The sequence below is a fragment of the Grampus griseus genome (genome assembly GCF_964374135.1).
Source record: "Grampus griseus genome assembly, chromosome: 11".
Lineage (NCBI taxonomy): Eukaryota > Metazoa > Chordata > Mammalia > Artiodactyla > Delphinidae > Grampus > Grampus griseus.
The window spans coordinates 68,828,975-68,842,112 of NC_139005.1; the positions used below are offsets into that span (position 1 = coordinate 68,828,975).

Here is a 13,138-nt window from a genome sequence, read left to right on the forward strand (position 1 = left end):
TGATTCATTTACAAATGCAGTTCTGCTACACAAAGTTCTATCGTGGGTAATATAATAAAAGATAAAAATTTTTCATTAATGGGTATCCACTTAGAAAACTCTTAAGTCTTCAGCAGGCTATGGGATACTTGCTTAAATTATTACCAATGAAAAACAATAAGTCTGGGGCCAGGTTTATTAGTCTCTGATACGTTGTTACTCAAATTGTGAAAGAAAATTATTTTTACTTACATTTACTTATTTTTTTTATAATCAAGCAATACTTTAATTATTCAGTGTTTCATATGATGTTATCTCTACCTGTAACAGAAGTGTATCTGTATTCTTAAGTTTGGCAAATACAGAAATCATCAGATGCAGAAAATTAATAAGTAATCAATGAGAAATATATAGGAATGTATAGACATATACATTATGAACATTTCTGTTTTATAGCTATTCAAAAACAATGATTACAATGATAAAAGTGTCTAATTGGATTCATCAAGCCTCTATCATTAATGTACCAATGTAATACTGTTTATTGGCTTCTTTTGAAATAAAACTAGTAAAGAAAATTAATCACCTACTTGGCCTCAATTAATAAATATACATGAATTAGAGATGTCTTTTTACCAAAGAGTAGAAACTTTTAGATACAACAGGGAGCTGAAGTCTAAACTATACCAAAAAAACGAACAAACAAAAAAACAAAACACAGGTGGCAGTAATATTTATGCGGCCATTATAACCTGTTATTTTGAAAGCCAACCTACTTACATCATCAGTTTCTCCATTATTCTATTGGGTGGGCCCTAGTTTGGATGACCTACTACATTAACACTCCCTGAGGGAGTCTAGGTTGGATAGAGGAATATTCTCCAAGGATAATTAAATTGAGAGAGTGAAACAGAAGAGAATCATGTCAATGGAGCCTCCTTCATGGTTATTACTGAGCAACTGCTAAAAATTATTTGAAATAACTTCAAATCAATTAGAACTTTGTACCCTTCTTATCTTTTGGAAATTAATTCTTCTGTATTAAAGGCACACTAGATCCTCATATATTATGAAATAAATACATTTTTAAAAATACCTGAAGCAGATTTAGAATTCTGGGAAGGAGGACTTCCTGGACTCACCCAGAAAATTTTTCTGTCTAATTTTGTGGTTAATCCTGGAATCTTCCCCTCCTGACAGTGACCCCCTGAAACCTTGATTTTAGCCTAGATTTAGAAACTTCTATAGATAGTCCCACCTCCAGGGTAGGTAAGTCTTAGCCTGTGATAACTGAGACAGCATTAAAGCTATGCATAATGGAGCTCATTTCACTTAAAAAAAAAGAAAAGAAAAGGAAAGAAAAATGGCTACAGTTATTAAATCCAGACTAAATGTGCAGCATTATATGTGTTCTATTATTTTATATTGTTAACATATCCATTTTAAGAGGAGAAAACTGAGGCAGAGAAGGAGTAATTTGCCCAACATGACACAATAAGTGAAAAGTCAACTTACTATGTGCTAATTAGTTGCTAGGCAGATAGAAAGATGAATAATGTATAGCTTTCCTTTATAGACTGAATTAATTTATTCTATAATTATTTTCTTATATGTCACAAATCAAGGGCCTCGTCTACTGGAAAGCTCAGTGGTGCGCCTGATTCATGAGAAACAGTGGAAAGCAATCTTAGACAGTGGCTATCTGGTAGTTCTTAAAACAGTGTCCTGTTGATACTTTTATTAGTATTACTTAGAAATGGATAATTCTGCCAATACCATGGCAGAGAAGGATCAGTATTACCAACTTTCCCTTTTACCTCAGGCTCCAATAGTGCTTAGCACCACCCTGTTACAGATTCTGTCATTTAAAACTTTGATATTTTGTTCATCATGGATTTTTGCATTAATTTTGCTTTTAAAATATTACATTAAAATATTATTTATCTCGATTACTGATATTTTTTTGGCACTCCCTTAAATTTTGTGCTAAGGCAAGTACCTCATTTGCCCCACTTGCCTTATCCTAGTCTCAGCCCTGGTTAACAGCAAACATGGACACACCATACATGAACAAGCCTGCTATTTTCTTGAGTTATGTGGCTGTCACAGGAGAAACCAAAGAATCACTCTTTATGTAGTAGTTGATACTCCTCTATAAAGACATTAATGAGGAGATACAGCTCAACTGAACAATACAATTGGGAAAGCATATCCTTTCAGGTAGAATTATACATAAATACAGAAGGCTTATAACTGTTTAATAAGCACAACTATACCCAATTTGTAAAAGAATGATTCTGTTATTCCAGAGGGATTTGCTTAAAGCTAGCAATTCCATGGCATTGAAAGTTATGTCTTACAAAATCCATGTATTTTAAAATGTATAATTTAGTAACTCACTTTGATTCTTCTTTGCTTTCATAAGGGTCATTCATACACTTTATGTATTACCCAACACCCCCCAAACAGATGAATTTTGAAAATTCAAATGTCAGAAACTAGCAAGTATTTTTTATTCTAGTACTTTTTTTTTTAACCCTCTTTGCCATAAAATTTAGTGAAATATGTAAAGGAGTGATTAGAGCTGCAGTTAGCCTTTGACCCTTACATATAGTTTGGCTCTGTTCCCCAAATTTCTGTTTTTAAACTCTTGTACCAACAGTCCTCTTCTTTATTCATAGAGTAATCTTTCTTTAGTGATCAATTACATACATATTTAAGTATATTTTAAAAGAATAGAAATGTTGCTTGTCATACACAAATGGCTCTTAGAGAGTTATTGGTTTCATGCCAGTGCTGTCAACTTTCCAACAACAGATTGGATTGGTTAAGAAAGAAGCCATAAACAGCCTATCAACAAGTATTTATACAGATGTTAATGAATTTAAAATTCTATTAGTATAACATTTATGCCAAACTCCAATTTTATTTGTCCTTTATTGTGAGGTATGATGCAATAACTTCTTTTAATAAACACATGCAGACCACTTACACTTTATAATGTAAATCACATTTTTACTGTTCCCAGCATAAGATACATAGAATCAGCCATCTATCAAAGTTACCAAAAATATTTCCATCACATGAAGCATTTTGCTCAGCATGCAACCACGTCCTTCAGAAGCTTTTGGTAAAGAAATGAACTCATCTCCGTCCATGAAACCAAGAGTATTTTATTATTATATTACTGAGAAAGGCCATTAAGAGAAAAGAAAATAGTCATGGGGAAGTCACCATATGTATTAAAAATATAAATAATTAGCTTCTTTTTGTGTGCCCCCAATGATAATTGAATCCTAACCTCCCTCTGTAAATTTAGAAAACTGATTAATTTGAGGCATATGAGTTTAATGAACACTTATTTTGCTTTTTATGAAGAAAAAAATATTTCCATTAATTTAAAAAAGACTTCATTTCTTGTTTTTTAAATAAATTTATTTATTTATTTTTGGCTGCATTGGGTCTTCGTTGCTGCGCACAGGCTCTCTCTAGTTGTGGCGAGTGGAGGCTACTCTTTTTTTTTTCTTTTTCTTTTGAATTTTTGAATCTTATTTAATTTATCTTTTTATACAGCAGGTTCTTATTAGTTATCCATTTTATACATATTAGTGTATATATGTCTGTCCCAATCTACCAATTTATCCCACCACCACCCACCCCACCCACCCTCACGGGGGCTACTCTTCATTGCAGTGCGCAGGCTTCTCATTGCGGTGGCTTCTCTTGTTGCAGAGCGTGGACTCCAGGAGCGCAGGATTCAGTAGTTGGCTCGCGGGCTCTAGAGCACAGGCTCAGTAGTTGTGGCACACGAGCTTAGTTGCTCCACGGCATGTGGGATCTTCCTGGATCAGGGCTCAAACCTGTGTCCCCTGCCTTGGCAGGCGGATTCTTAACTACTCTGCCACCAGGGAAGCCGCCAAGACTTCATTTCTTTTGGAGAACTTCTTAAAGCTGAACTGCTTTCTTCTAGGATTGTGTACATTGTTAACATTTTATTTATAAAGTAACTATACACACACACACACACACACACACACACACACACACATTGTTTTAAATTTACTACCTTTGGTTGTCAATTTTTATCCCAATCTAATTCTGGCTTTCAGAGCTGAAGTTTCTATTATAATAATTAAGTTAATCACATTTAGACATGTGTTATTCTCCACAATGCACAGGTTCATCTACATGCTAAAAATCTAAATTCCAACTCTATATTTCTCAGAGAACATTAATCAACTATGACAATCACTCCATAATTTTACCAATATTTGTTGAGCACCGTCCTACTAGGTATCACTTAAAAAGTGTATATTGTAGTAGGCAAAACAGACACATGAATAGGTAAGTAAAGTATAATGTAATAAATGCTATCATGGGGTCTCTATATTATCCTTTGGAGGGCATCTCTAACCTAATTTGGATAAGGAACGGAAGTGTTCAAAGATCAGGAGCTTAACCCAAAGAATGTAATTTCTGAACTAAGACCTGAAGACCTGAAGTAAGAACACCACTGGTAAAGTGGATAATCCCAAACACAATGTCTGTAGGCAAAAAAGATCATTTTGAGTAATTATAATACATCTGGATGATTGAGGCAGGAACTTAATAGATGTGTCTGAAGGTATAAGGAAGGCCTGTATGCTATGCAAAATGTTTTGAACATTATCCAAAGATAGTAGAGAACCAAGAGTTCAACCTCTGAAAGAGCAAACTAGACGTGTACTTTAGCAAGACTATTTGCAGTATGGAGATATATAAGTGGGAACAATGCCAAAAGGAAAAGGACCAGTGAGAAGGCTGTTACGGTAACTAAGAAGAGATGATAGTAGGCTGAATTTAAATAGTCACAATGCAAATACCAGAAATTTGACAGAATGAAAAGAATTTAGAAGGTAAAATCAGCAGCTGAAGGGTGAGGAAGAATGCTGGTTCAGTACAACACTCTGGTTTCTGAATTTTACATTGACGATGATGGTAGAATTATAGGAACTTAGAAAAGGTGGGATAATACATGAGTTCAGCTTTTTACATATTCTGTTTAAATTATCTGTAGGATACCGCAGTGGAGAGATTTTGGATGGATACATTTCAGAAGGAGATAAGGAAAGTGATTGAAGAACTTGAATGAATATCCTCTTACAGGAAGATTATAACCAAGGAATAAGATAGGGCCAGGATAGTACCCCAGAGAAGAATCCTGAGAGTGGAAGAGATAGCAAAGGAAGATGAGCCCTTGAAGGAAACTGGGGATTAGACGAAAGGGCAGAGAAAAACCAGATAAGTGGAATTAAACAAGACTCAAAGGAAATAATCCTTTTAAGAAGGAAGACGTGAACAATGTATAATATCATAGAGGAGTCAGTAAGAATTTCAAAAAGTCCCGAAGATTTAGCAGTACTAATGATCTTGGGGTGAACAGTTCCAGTGAAATGGTGTGGGGAGGAAGCCATATTGCAGTGAGCTGAAGCACGAATGTCAGTAAGTCAACAGAGACTTTCGCTCACTCCTGTTGAAAATGAGGACAGTGGGGATGAAAGGAGGAGCCAGGTATTACTGAGATACCCAGCAGGGAGACTAGACCCAGTTTCTGGATTAGATGTCATTACATAAGGAATGAGCAGCCAAGGTTTACTCCAGGTCTGAATGACTTGGGAATTCAGGAAGAAAACCAGACTTAGTAGGATGATAATGATAAAAACAAGTTGTGATTCTGAAGTTCAGCTGGATCTGAGAACAGGAATAAGATAGAGGTTGGTGATATCTAGTTCTCTAAGCTGCCAGCCTCATGAGGCAATAAACAATGCATATCTAATTGGCTGGCATCAAAAGCCAGCACAGGGCTTCCCTGGTGGCGCAGTGGTTGAGAGTCCACCTGCCGATGCAGGGGACATGGGTTCGTGCCCCGGTTTGGGAAGATCCCACATGCCGCGGAGCGGCTGGGCCCGTGAGCCATGCCGCTGAGCCTGTGCGTCCGGAGCCTGTGTTCCGCAACGGGAGCGGCCACAACAGTGAGAGGCCCGAGTACCAAAAAAAAAAAAAAAAACAGCCAGCACAATACCAGGCATGGGGTGTGGTGGTGGACAGCAGGGGTGCGGATGCTCCTAGATACTTGCAGAATGACAAGCATCAACATCTGAAGGAACACAAATATAAAGGAGACTGAAAGGAAGCACTCAAAGTCTGATGTTCCAAAGTCCTGTAGAGAAGAGAGTTTTAAGACAAAGAAAATGTTCTGTGTAGTTGAATTCAGCAGAGAGGCCAATGAAGATAAGGAATAAATGTGTTTGGTAGATAAGATGGTTTAAGGCCCTCATAGTAAGGACACTTTCAATTTGGCAAAATTGGATTGCAATAAATTAAGGAGGAAATGGAAAGGAAAGACGGAGAGAGTAGACTCCTCTTAAAAGAATTTTGTTAACAACCGGTATCTTTTAGTGTGAAAGACAAAATATTAGAAGAGTATAGAATTTGTCCCTGAAATCTTATGTGTCATTTTAGATAAGTTTATCAAATTGGGAGATACAAACCTATAAATTATGAGAGGAAAATTGTTTATAGTTTAGAAAATATTTAGCAAGTAGATAAATTTGGATACCTAGAGAAGAAAATATTTGCACCAGTGATAACAGATAAAGGGTTATGAATGTCAGTTGAAGACAAAAATGGAAATACTAGAATCCAGCAGATAATTGGGGAGAACAAGAAAGATATTTTACACTTTATGACCTATAATTGGTAAATAATCATATGAAATCACTTTCAATCTCACTAGCAGTAGAGACATATAAGTTAAAATCATATTAGACAATATTTTTCTCAAACTATCAACAGCTTTAAAATATTTAATATCCCAATGTTGACTAGGGGCTTAGTGAAATGAATAACCTCATATAGCATGTGGTAAATTGGTGAAAGTTTTAAAAACTATTTGACAATATAGATTATATTGTGTCCCTCAAAATATTTATAACTTCAGACATGTTATATTTAATTCCACCTGAAAAAGTGGATTAATTAAATAGGATACTTAAAAACCTTCATGTAACAAGTTAGTACCTCACAGTGCATAACCCCTAAAAGTATTTTCAGGATGAGATTTCCATTACATAGAATGCATTTGTTGTAGTACTAACTGAAAAGTAGAATGTATAGGATACATACAATTGTATGTAAACAAAAAACAAATCTATGAACAAAAGAACTAAAAGAAAATGCCTTAAAAGTGTTATCCAGTTGTTGTCTTTGAATAGTGGGGCTCTCTGTGGATTTTCTTCTCTTTGACTTTTTAGTTTTCGGTATTTTTAAAATCATCTATTATGAAAATGTATTATTTTTATAATAAAAAGTTTAACAATTTGTTTAGATAAAATTATTAAAATGTGTGTTTTGAAGTAAAGCAGCATATAGAGACTGTAGTAACTAGGGGAGAGCAGGAATCAAAAGGAGACCTTTTTTCTTAGGTTGATGGTACGAGAAATTTATGAAGACCCAGAGAAGCAGGGAAGAGCAGTAGATAGGCAGTAGGTTCGAGTTTTGCAGACCAAATGATGCTTCTAAAACCAAGAGGATTTATTGGGGAGCCTGAGTAGAAGGTGATAAGCATCTGTTAAGTAATCCGGGTCACCATCATTCTTCCCACACAAGATGCTAAAAGCAAGCTTCAAGGAGTAAATACTACTTTCTCCTCAGTGACAGGGGTAATCCTAAAATGGTTTAGCGAAAATCATTTACCAGAATCATTTCCTCCAGCATTTGAATGGCAGTATTTTTGAATACATCCAACCAATATCACCACTATGCTAGTTCTCTTTTTTACACTGAACTCGTACCAATCTACCAATCTATGCCTTCAGGTTAAAAGGGTTAATATGAATTGGACCCTTACAGTGAAATCTCTAATCTTTACCCAGGGATTGCTGTTTAGAACCTTGGCTGAGTTCTGATGTAAGACCACTTAGGGTTTTTGGAGTGTTGTCGTACAGTTGAGGAAAACTTTTCAGAATGAACACTTTAAAAAGGGACTATTGCAAGTATATGTCACTATTTTAAAAAATAGAAAGACGTAGAGATAATTTTTATTTTCAGCTAAAAGTACACTTGCTACAAAACGATTCTCTACATATCAAGAGCGGGTAAGTTTCCAGTCGTGGGTTCAGTTGATTATCAGGGTCACTGATTCCTCACTACTATCTGTCATTGTACCCATGGGTTCACCATTTGGTCTAGTCAACCAAGAAAGGCAGATTAAAAGCCTGGGACTCTGCTGGCGAAGAGACTTAATGCTTAATGCAGTATGGGTGTAGCAACCCCAAATCTTCCCTTCGTTTGAGTCTCTTTTATAGTTTCTTTATAAGGAAGGCCATTTATCAAAATGGCGTCTGCTCATGGATTCAGTGGTCAGCCCTTGAAAGTGAAGTAATTGTTCCTTCAATACAGCAACTGTGGAGGGATTGGCTTAAACTCAGGAAGAAGGGGTATGACCATTTTAGAAACATAAAGTGGCACTAGAAGTTAACAGGAAGTTAACTTTACTAAGTAACGTAATTTAGAGAAAAAAAATCTTGATTTGTAGCTTTCCTGAGAACTGGCTCCAGTATCTCTTTGGACTGAAAACTAGAGTCATTTCACAGTAACTTTTAAGGAATAAAAAGACATGATGAATGTACCATCCTCAACATATTCAGAAAGACAGATGCTAAGTGTGTGTATACATGTGTGATGTATACATGTGTATACATGTATGTGTCTCTGTACAGCACCGAGCATTCAAAATAGGCTTTGCACCATGCTCCATTTGTTTTCCAAACAACTTGCAAATATAAAATGACTTTCTATGTACCAAGATCTATAGTGAAAGAATAATTCCAATTAATAAATTGACATTTTAAACATCAGGTTTTAAATTATAGAATTCTTGTGAGTTTGATTACCATGAGTTAGTTTCAAGAGGTACCTTCTCTGGTGTACTGTCAGTCAAGCCTACGATGCTAACAAGTCCCTAAGCATGGTGATGGCACCAAAAAAGAAGCAGTCTAACAACTCAAGAGAAGTGCTCTAAAACAACAGGTCTTCACTATAACTCAAATGCATGACTTTGATGTAGCAGCAATGTCTGCAGGGTTTTTTTTGAAAACTACAAATATATATATAGTAAATTTAAATGTGAATATAACGGTCGGATTTTTCTTTTTCTTTTATTTTCTTACTATTTTATTTTTCTTTATATTTGTTATCTTGTGTTCTTACCTTGTATAATTTCTCCTCTTGCATATTCTCCATACCCATCTTCATTGTTACGCTTTTCCCCCTCCATCTTTGAAATCACTGCTATGGCATTAGCACAGGTTTCCTAAACCTAATATAAATGATATCCTAACTTAAGTATTGTACTAGCTTACACGAACCAAGCTTAGTTTTACATAGAATTAAAATTCTGTTTTGAAAATCCTCAATATAATTTATAAATTCTACATATGGATAAGATAGCATGAGAACAATTAGACTTTAAATTCCATCTACCAAAAATAATTATTTTCATTTTCTAAAACACTAAAAACCAAGCCCTATAAAATGTAGGTTGCACTAAAACAACTCCTTTATTTTTCAAAATAGGTGGGTTTGAAACCAAGCTGGAAAAGCACTTAATCTATAAGTGACTGACATTATTTCTCTTACAGATGATTTAGCTCCCATGAATTAAATTGTCTTGTTTTTCTTTTTTTCTTGTGATAAAATTGTTAGCCTAGACTGAACTGCTTGGCCAAAATTTGATCTCTTTAAATAACAAATAAAATTTACATACTTTTTCCCTAGGTAAGGAAGAAGAATTTATGTGTAAGGATACCACTGCAAATGAAAAATTGGAAAGGAATAAAGAATATACATACCAATGGCTTCATACACAGGTTGGGGTTCATGAAACTAGTTCCAGAAACATGAAATGGTGAGGTCATTTCCTTTAAATTAGATTTTTGTATTGCAAATACATCTTGAAAACTGAAACCTAGGTTAATTGTTCTAAAACAAACATGACTTTATATAGCCAAAGGCCAATACTCTACATTGCCAGGTTATAAATGGCCTCTTATGTAGAATAGATTTGATCACTGTTTATATTTTTCACCATAAAATATTCAAGAACTTAGTTTCTGTATTGCTTAAAACCAACACAAATGATTGATGATGATGATGAACCACACAAATGATTCTACTTTATAAAGTAAAATGCATGGTATTGATTAACTGTTTATAAATATCATATGTATTGGAGGTATAGTATTTTATTTTATGTTATTTTTGTTATCATATATGTTTGACAGTTAAAATTATAATTCAACCCTGATGCCACTTTACTAGTCATGTAACTGATTTTCAATGATGTCTCAATGCTTTAGTTTCCTCTTCTTTATAGTGAGATGATAACTTATCTCTCTACTTCACAATAGAAGTGAGCTCTCAAGGTTGAGGGTATCAAATGTTGATGTCCCTTAGCAGCAAACAAGGTGCCTTGAGCTTAATAGGTAATCAATAAATTTTTATTACATTAATGTATGTATTAGTTTTCTAGGGCTGCCATAACAAAATACCACAGATCGTGTGGCTTTAAGAGCAGAGATGTATCTATATTTTCTCACAGTTCTGGAGGTTATAAGTCCAAGATCAAGCAGTCAGCAAATTTGGTTTCTTTAGAGGTCCATCTCCTTGGCTTGCAGATGGCTACCTTCTCACTGTGTCCTCACATGACCATCCCTCCACCTGTGTTATCTGTGTTTTAACCTCTTCTTACAAGGACACCAGTTATATTGGATTAGGGCCCACCCCTATGACCTCTTTTTACCTTAAGTACCTCTTTAAAGGCCCTATCTTCACATAGTCATATTCTGAGGTATTGAAGATTAAGATCTGAACATATAAACTTTGAAGGAACAAAATTCAGCCCAAAAAATGTAACATAAAGCACTTATGTGCATAACCACTAAACCAAAGTTTTAAGGAAAAAGAAGTCTGGATATAATATTTTGACATAAATTTTTAAAAATTGAAGTATAGCTGATTTACAATGTGTTAGTTTCAGGTGTACAGCATATACATATTCTTTTTCATGTTCTTTTCTCTTACAGGTTATTACAAAATATTGAGTATAGTTCCCTGTGCTATACAGCTGACATAAATTTTTAAGACTTTCATTTTAGCTACATATATCCACAAAACAGTAAAAAAAGAAGCACTATTATAAGCATTTATTAAATATGTAAACCAGTATTGAATCTAAATGTAGATGACACTTTGGAAACGTTTCCAGGGATTGTGGGTGATAACTATTTAAATGAATAACAAACAAATAAATCTACAGTTATGAGGGCTGAAACTTAATTTAGCAGAAAATTATAATGTGCAAAAATGAAACCTTTTTTTATAATATATACAAATGGAAACCTTTGTATGTAGTCAATTCTATCCATATAATTTCTTTAAAAACATGGAAAAGAAAGTGAAGAATGAAAGTGAAATTAAAACATTTCAAAATCTGGATTGTTATATCCTATTTCATTGTGAGCAAAGAAAATAGGAATAAAGCAATCAACATTTGAGACTTTTTTATTTTGCTAAGTATTCTAATTAATGCAAGCACAATTTATTTTATGTTGGTATTAATCAATTTAGCATAATTCGTAACATGACATTCTTAGGACTGTAAACAAATATAGTATAACCCATAGCTTAACGTCTGTATTAACCAGGTATAAGAGGTCTGGTTTAGAAATATAAAAGCATCTGTACAGATAATGTGAAAAATACAAGCAAAATGTTTCAGGATGTATTTTAGATATGCTTAAACATTTCACAACATCCCTTACTCCTAAATAAGTTATGTTTAAACATATAATGCAGCAGGCAATTGTTGATGGATTTTCTGTTTTGAAAATATAATATATAAAAGAAGATATAGGTAGTAATATTTTAAGAAAAATTGTTTTCAAAAACAGAAGTTCTTGAAAAGCCAAATATCAACAGAAGTTCATTGTGAGCATTAGTATGATGCCTTAAATACACCAGAGCTATTTTAAAAATAGGAAGTTTTGCCTTTCTTATAAGTAAGATATATAAGTACATGTAGTAAAATATTTATATTTTCTACAATTTATTAGCTATGGTTATTGGTACTTTCAGATTTTTGATCTGTGTATGTGCTTATGTTCGGCAAAGAAGGGTAGCATTAAAGTGTTGTTTAGGAATTTAAATTTCGTGTCAAACTGAATTTTAAAATGACTATGAAAAGATGTAAATTTGTATGTATTTTTGCATGTCACCTAATTTAAGAGAACTATTATTTCCATTTTGTAAATTATTTATTTCTCCCAAAATTTTCTTTGGGCATGTCTTTCATAGTCTTCCTCTACATTTATATAATGATATGATTTCTGTTTTTGTCACTATGCAGCAATCACTTCTTGCCTGAGTTAGATCCAGATGTACTTAATGGTGGAAGAGTTCAGCTTGTGGTAAGAAATGTGTTTAAAGTTCAGAAAAAATGTTGTGCACACCAGTACTCAATAAATGGCACTTTAAGATATGTCCATAAGTAGTGTAAATTATGAAAATACCACAACTGTATCTTTTTGGGATAATGTCAAAATGCTATGTATTAAAATAGTACCATGTTTTCTTGGCTTGTAATATAACTTTAAAATATGATATTACTTTAAAGTATTAATTCTATATGGTAGATTTTAAAATATTAGCATGCTACCGTATTTTTTAAAATACTCCGGACAAGAAGTTGTATGATAACATTATTTTCTAGAATATTTTAAGAGTAGGATATTTGAGGGAAACAGCAAATTACCCTCACAACTCAGGAAATCAAACCAGATAAAAATTAGAAAGTAATTGTGAACTCCACCATTCTAAGTAATAAAGTGTAAATTATTGGAGCTCAGGACTTCCCTGGTGGTGCAGTGGTTAAGACTTCATCTTCCAATCCAGGGAGTGCAGGTTTCGATCCCTGGTGGGGGAACTAAGAGCCCACATGCCTTGCAGCCAAAAAAACAAAACATAAAACAGAAGCGATATTGTAACACATTCAATAAAGACTTTTTAAAAATGGGCCACGTCAAAAAAAATTATTTTTTAATTGTTGGAGCTTTAGGAACAA

At 34.0% G+C, this 13,138-nt stretch overlaps 1 protein-coding gene across 1 annotated transcript in view; it reads left to right on the plus strand.

Annotated features, from left to right (window-relative positions):
• Window positions 1–13,138, plus strand: part of LRRIQ1 (leucine rich repeats and IQ motif containing 1) — a gene marked incomplete at both ends in the record, with an annotated part of 173,919 nt that overhangs the window by 156,329 nt on the left and 4,452 nt on the right. Inside the window, 2 exons of the mRNA XM_082665558.1 lie at window positions 9,796–9,925; window positions 12,425–12,485. Coding sequence (XP_082521684.1) covers window positions 9,796–9,925; window positions 12,425–12,485 — 191 coding nt within the window. The remainder of the gene's footprint in view (window positions 1–9,795; window positions 9,926–12,424; window positions 12,486–13,138) is intronic.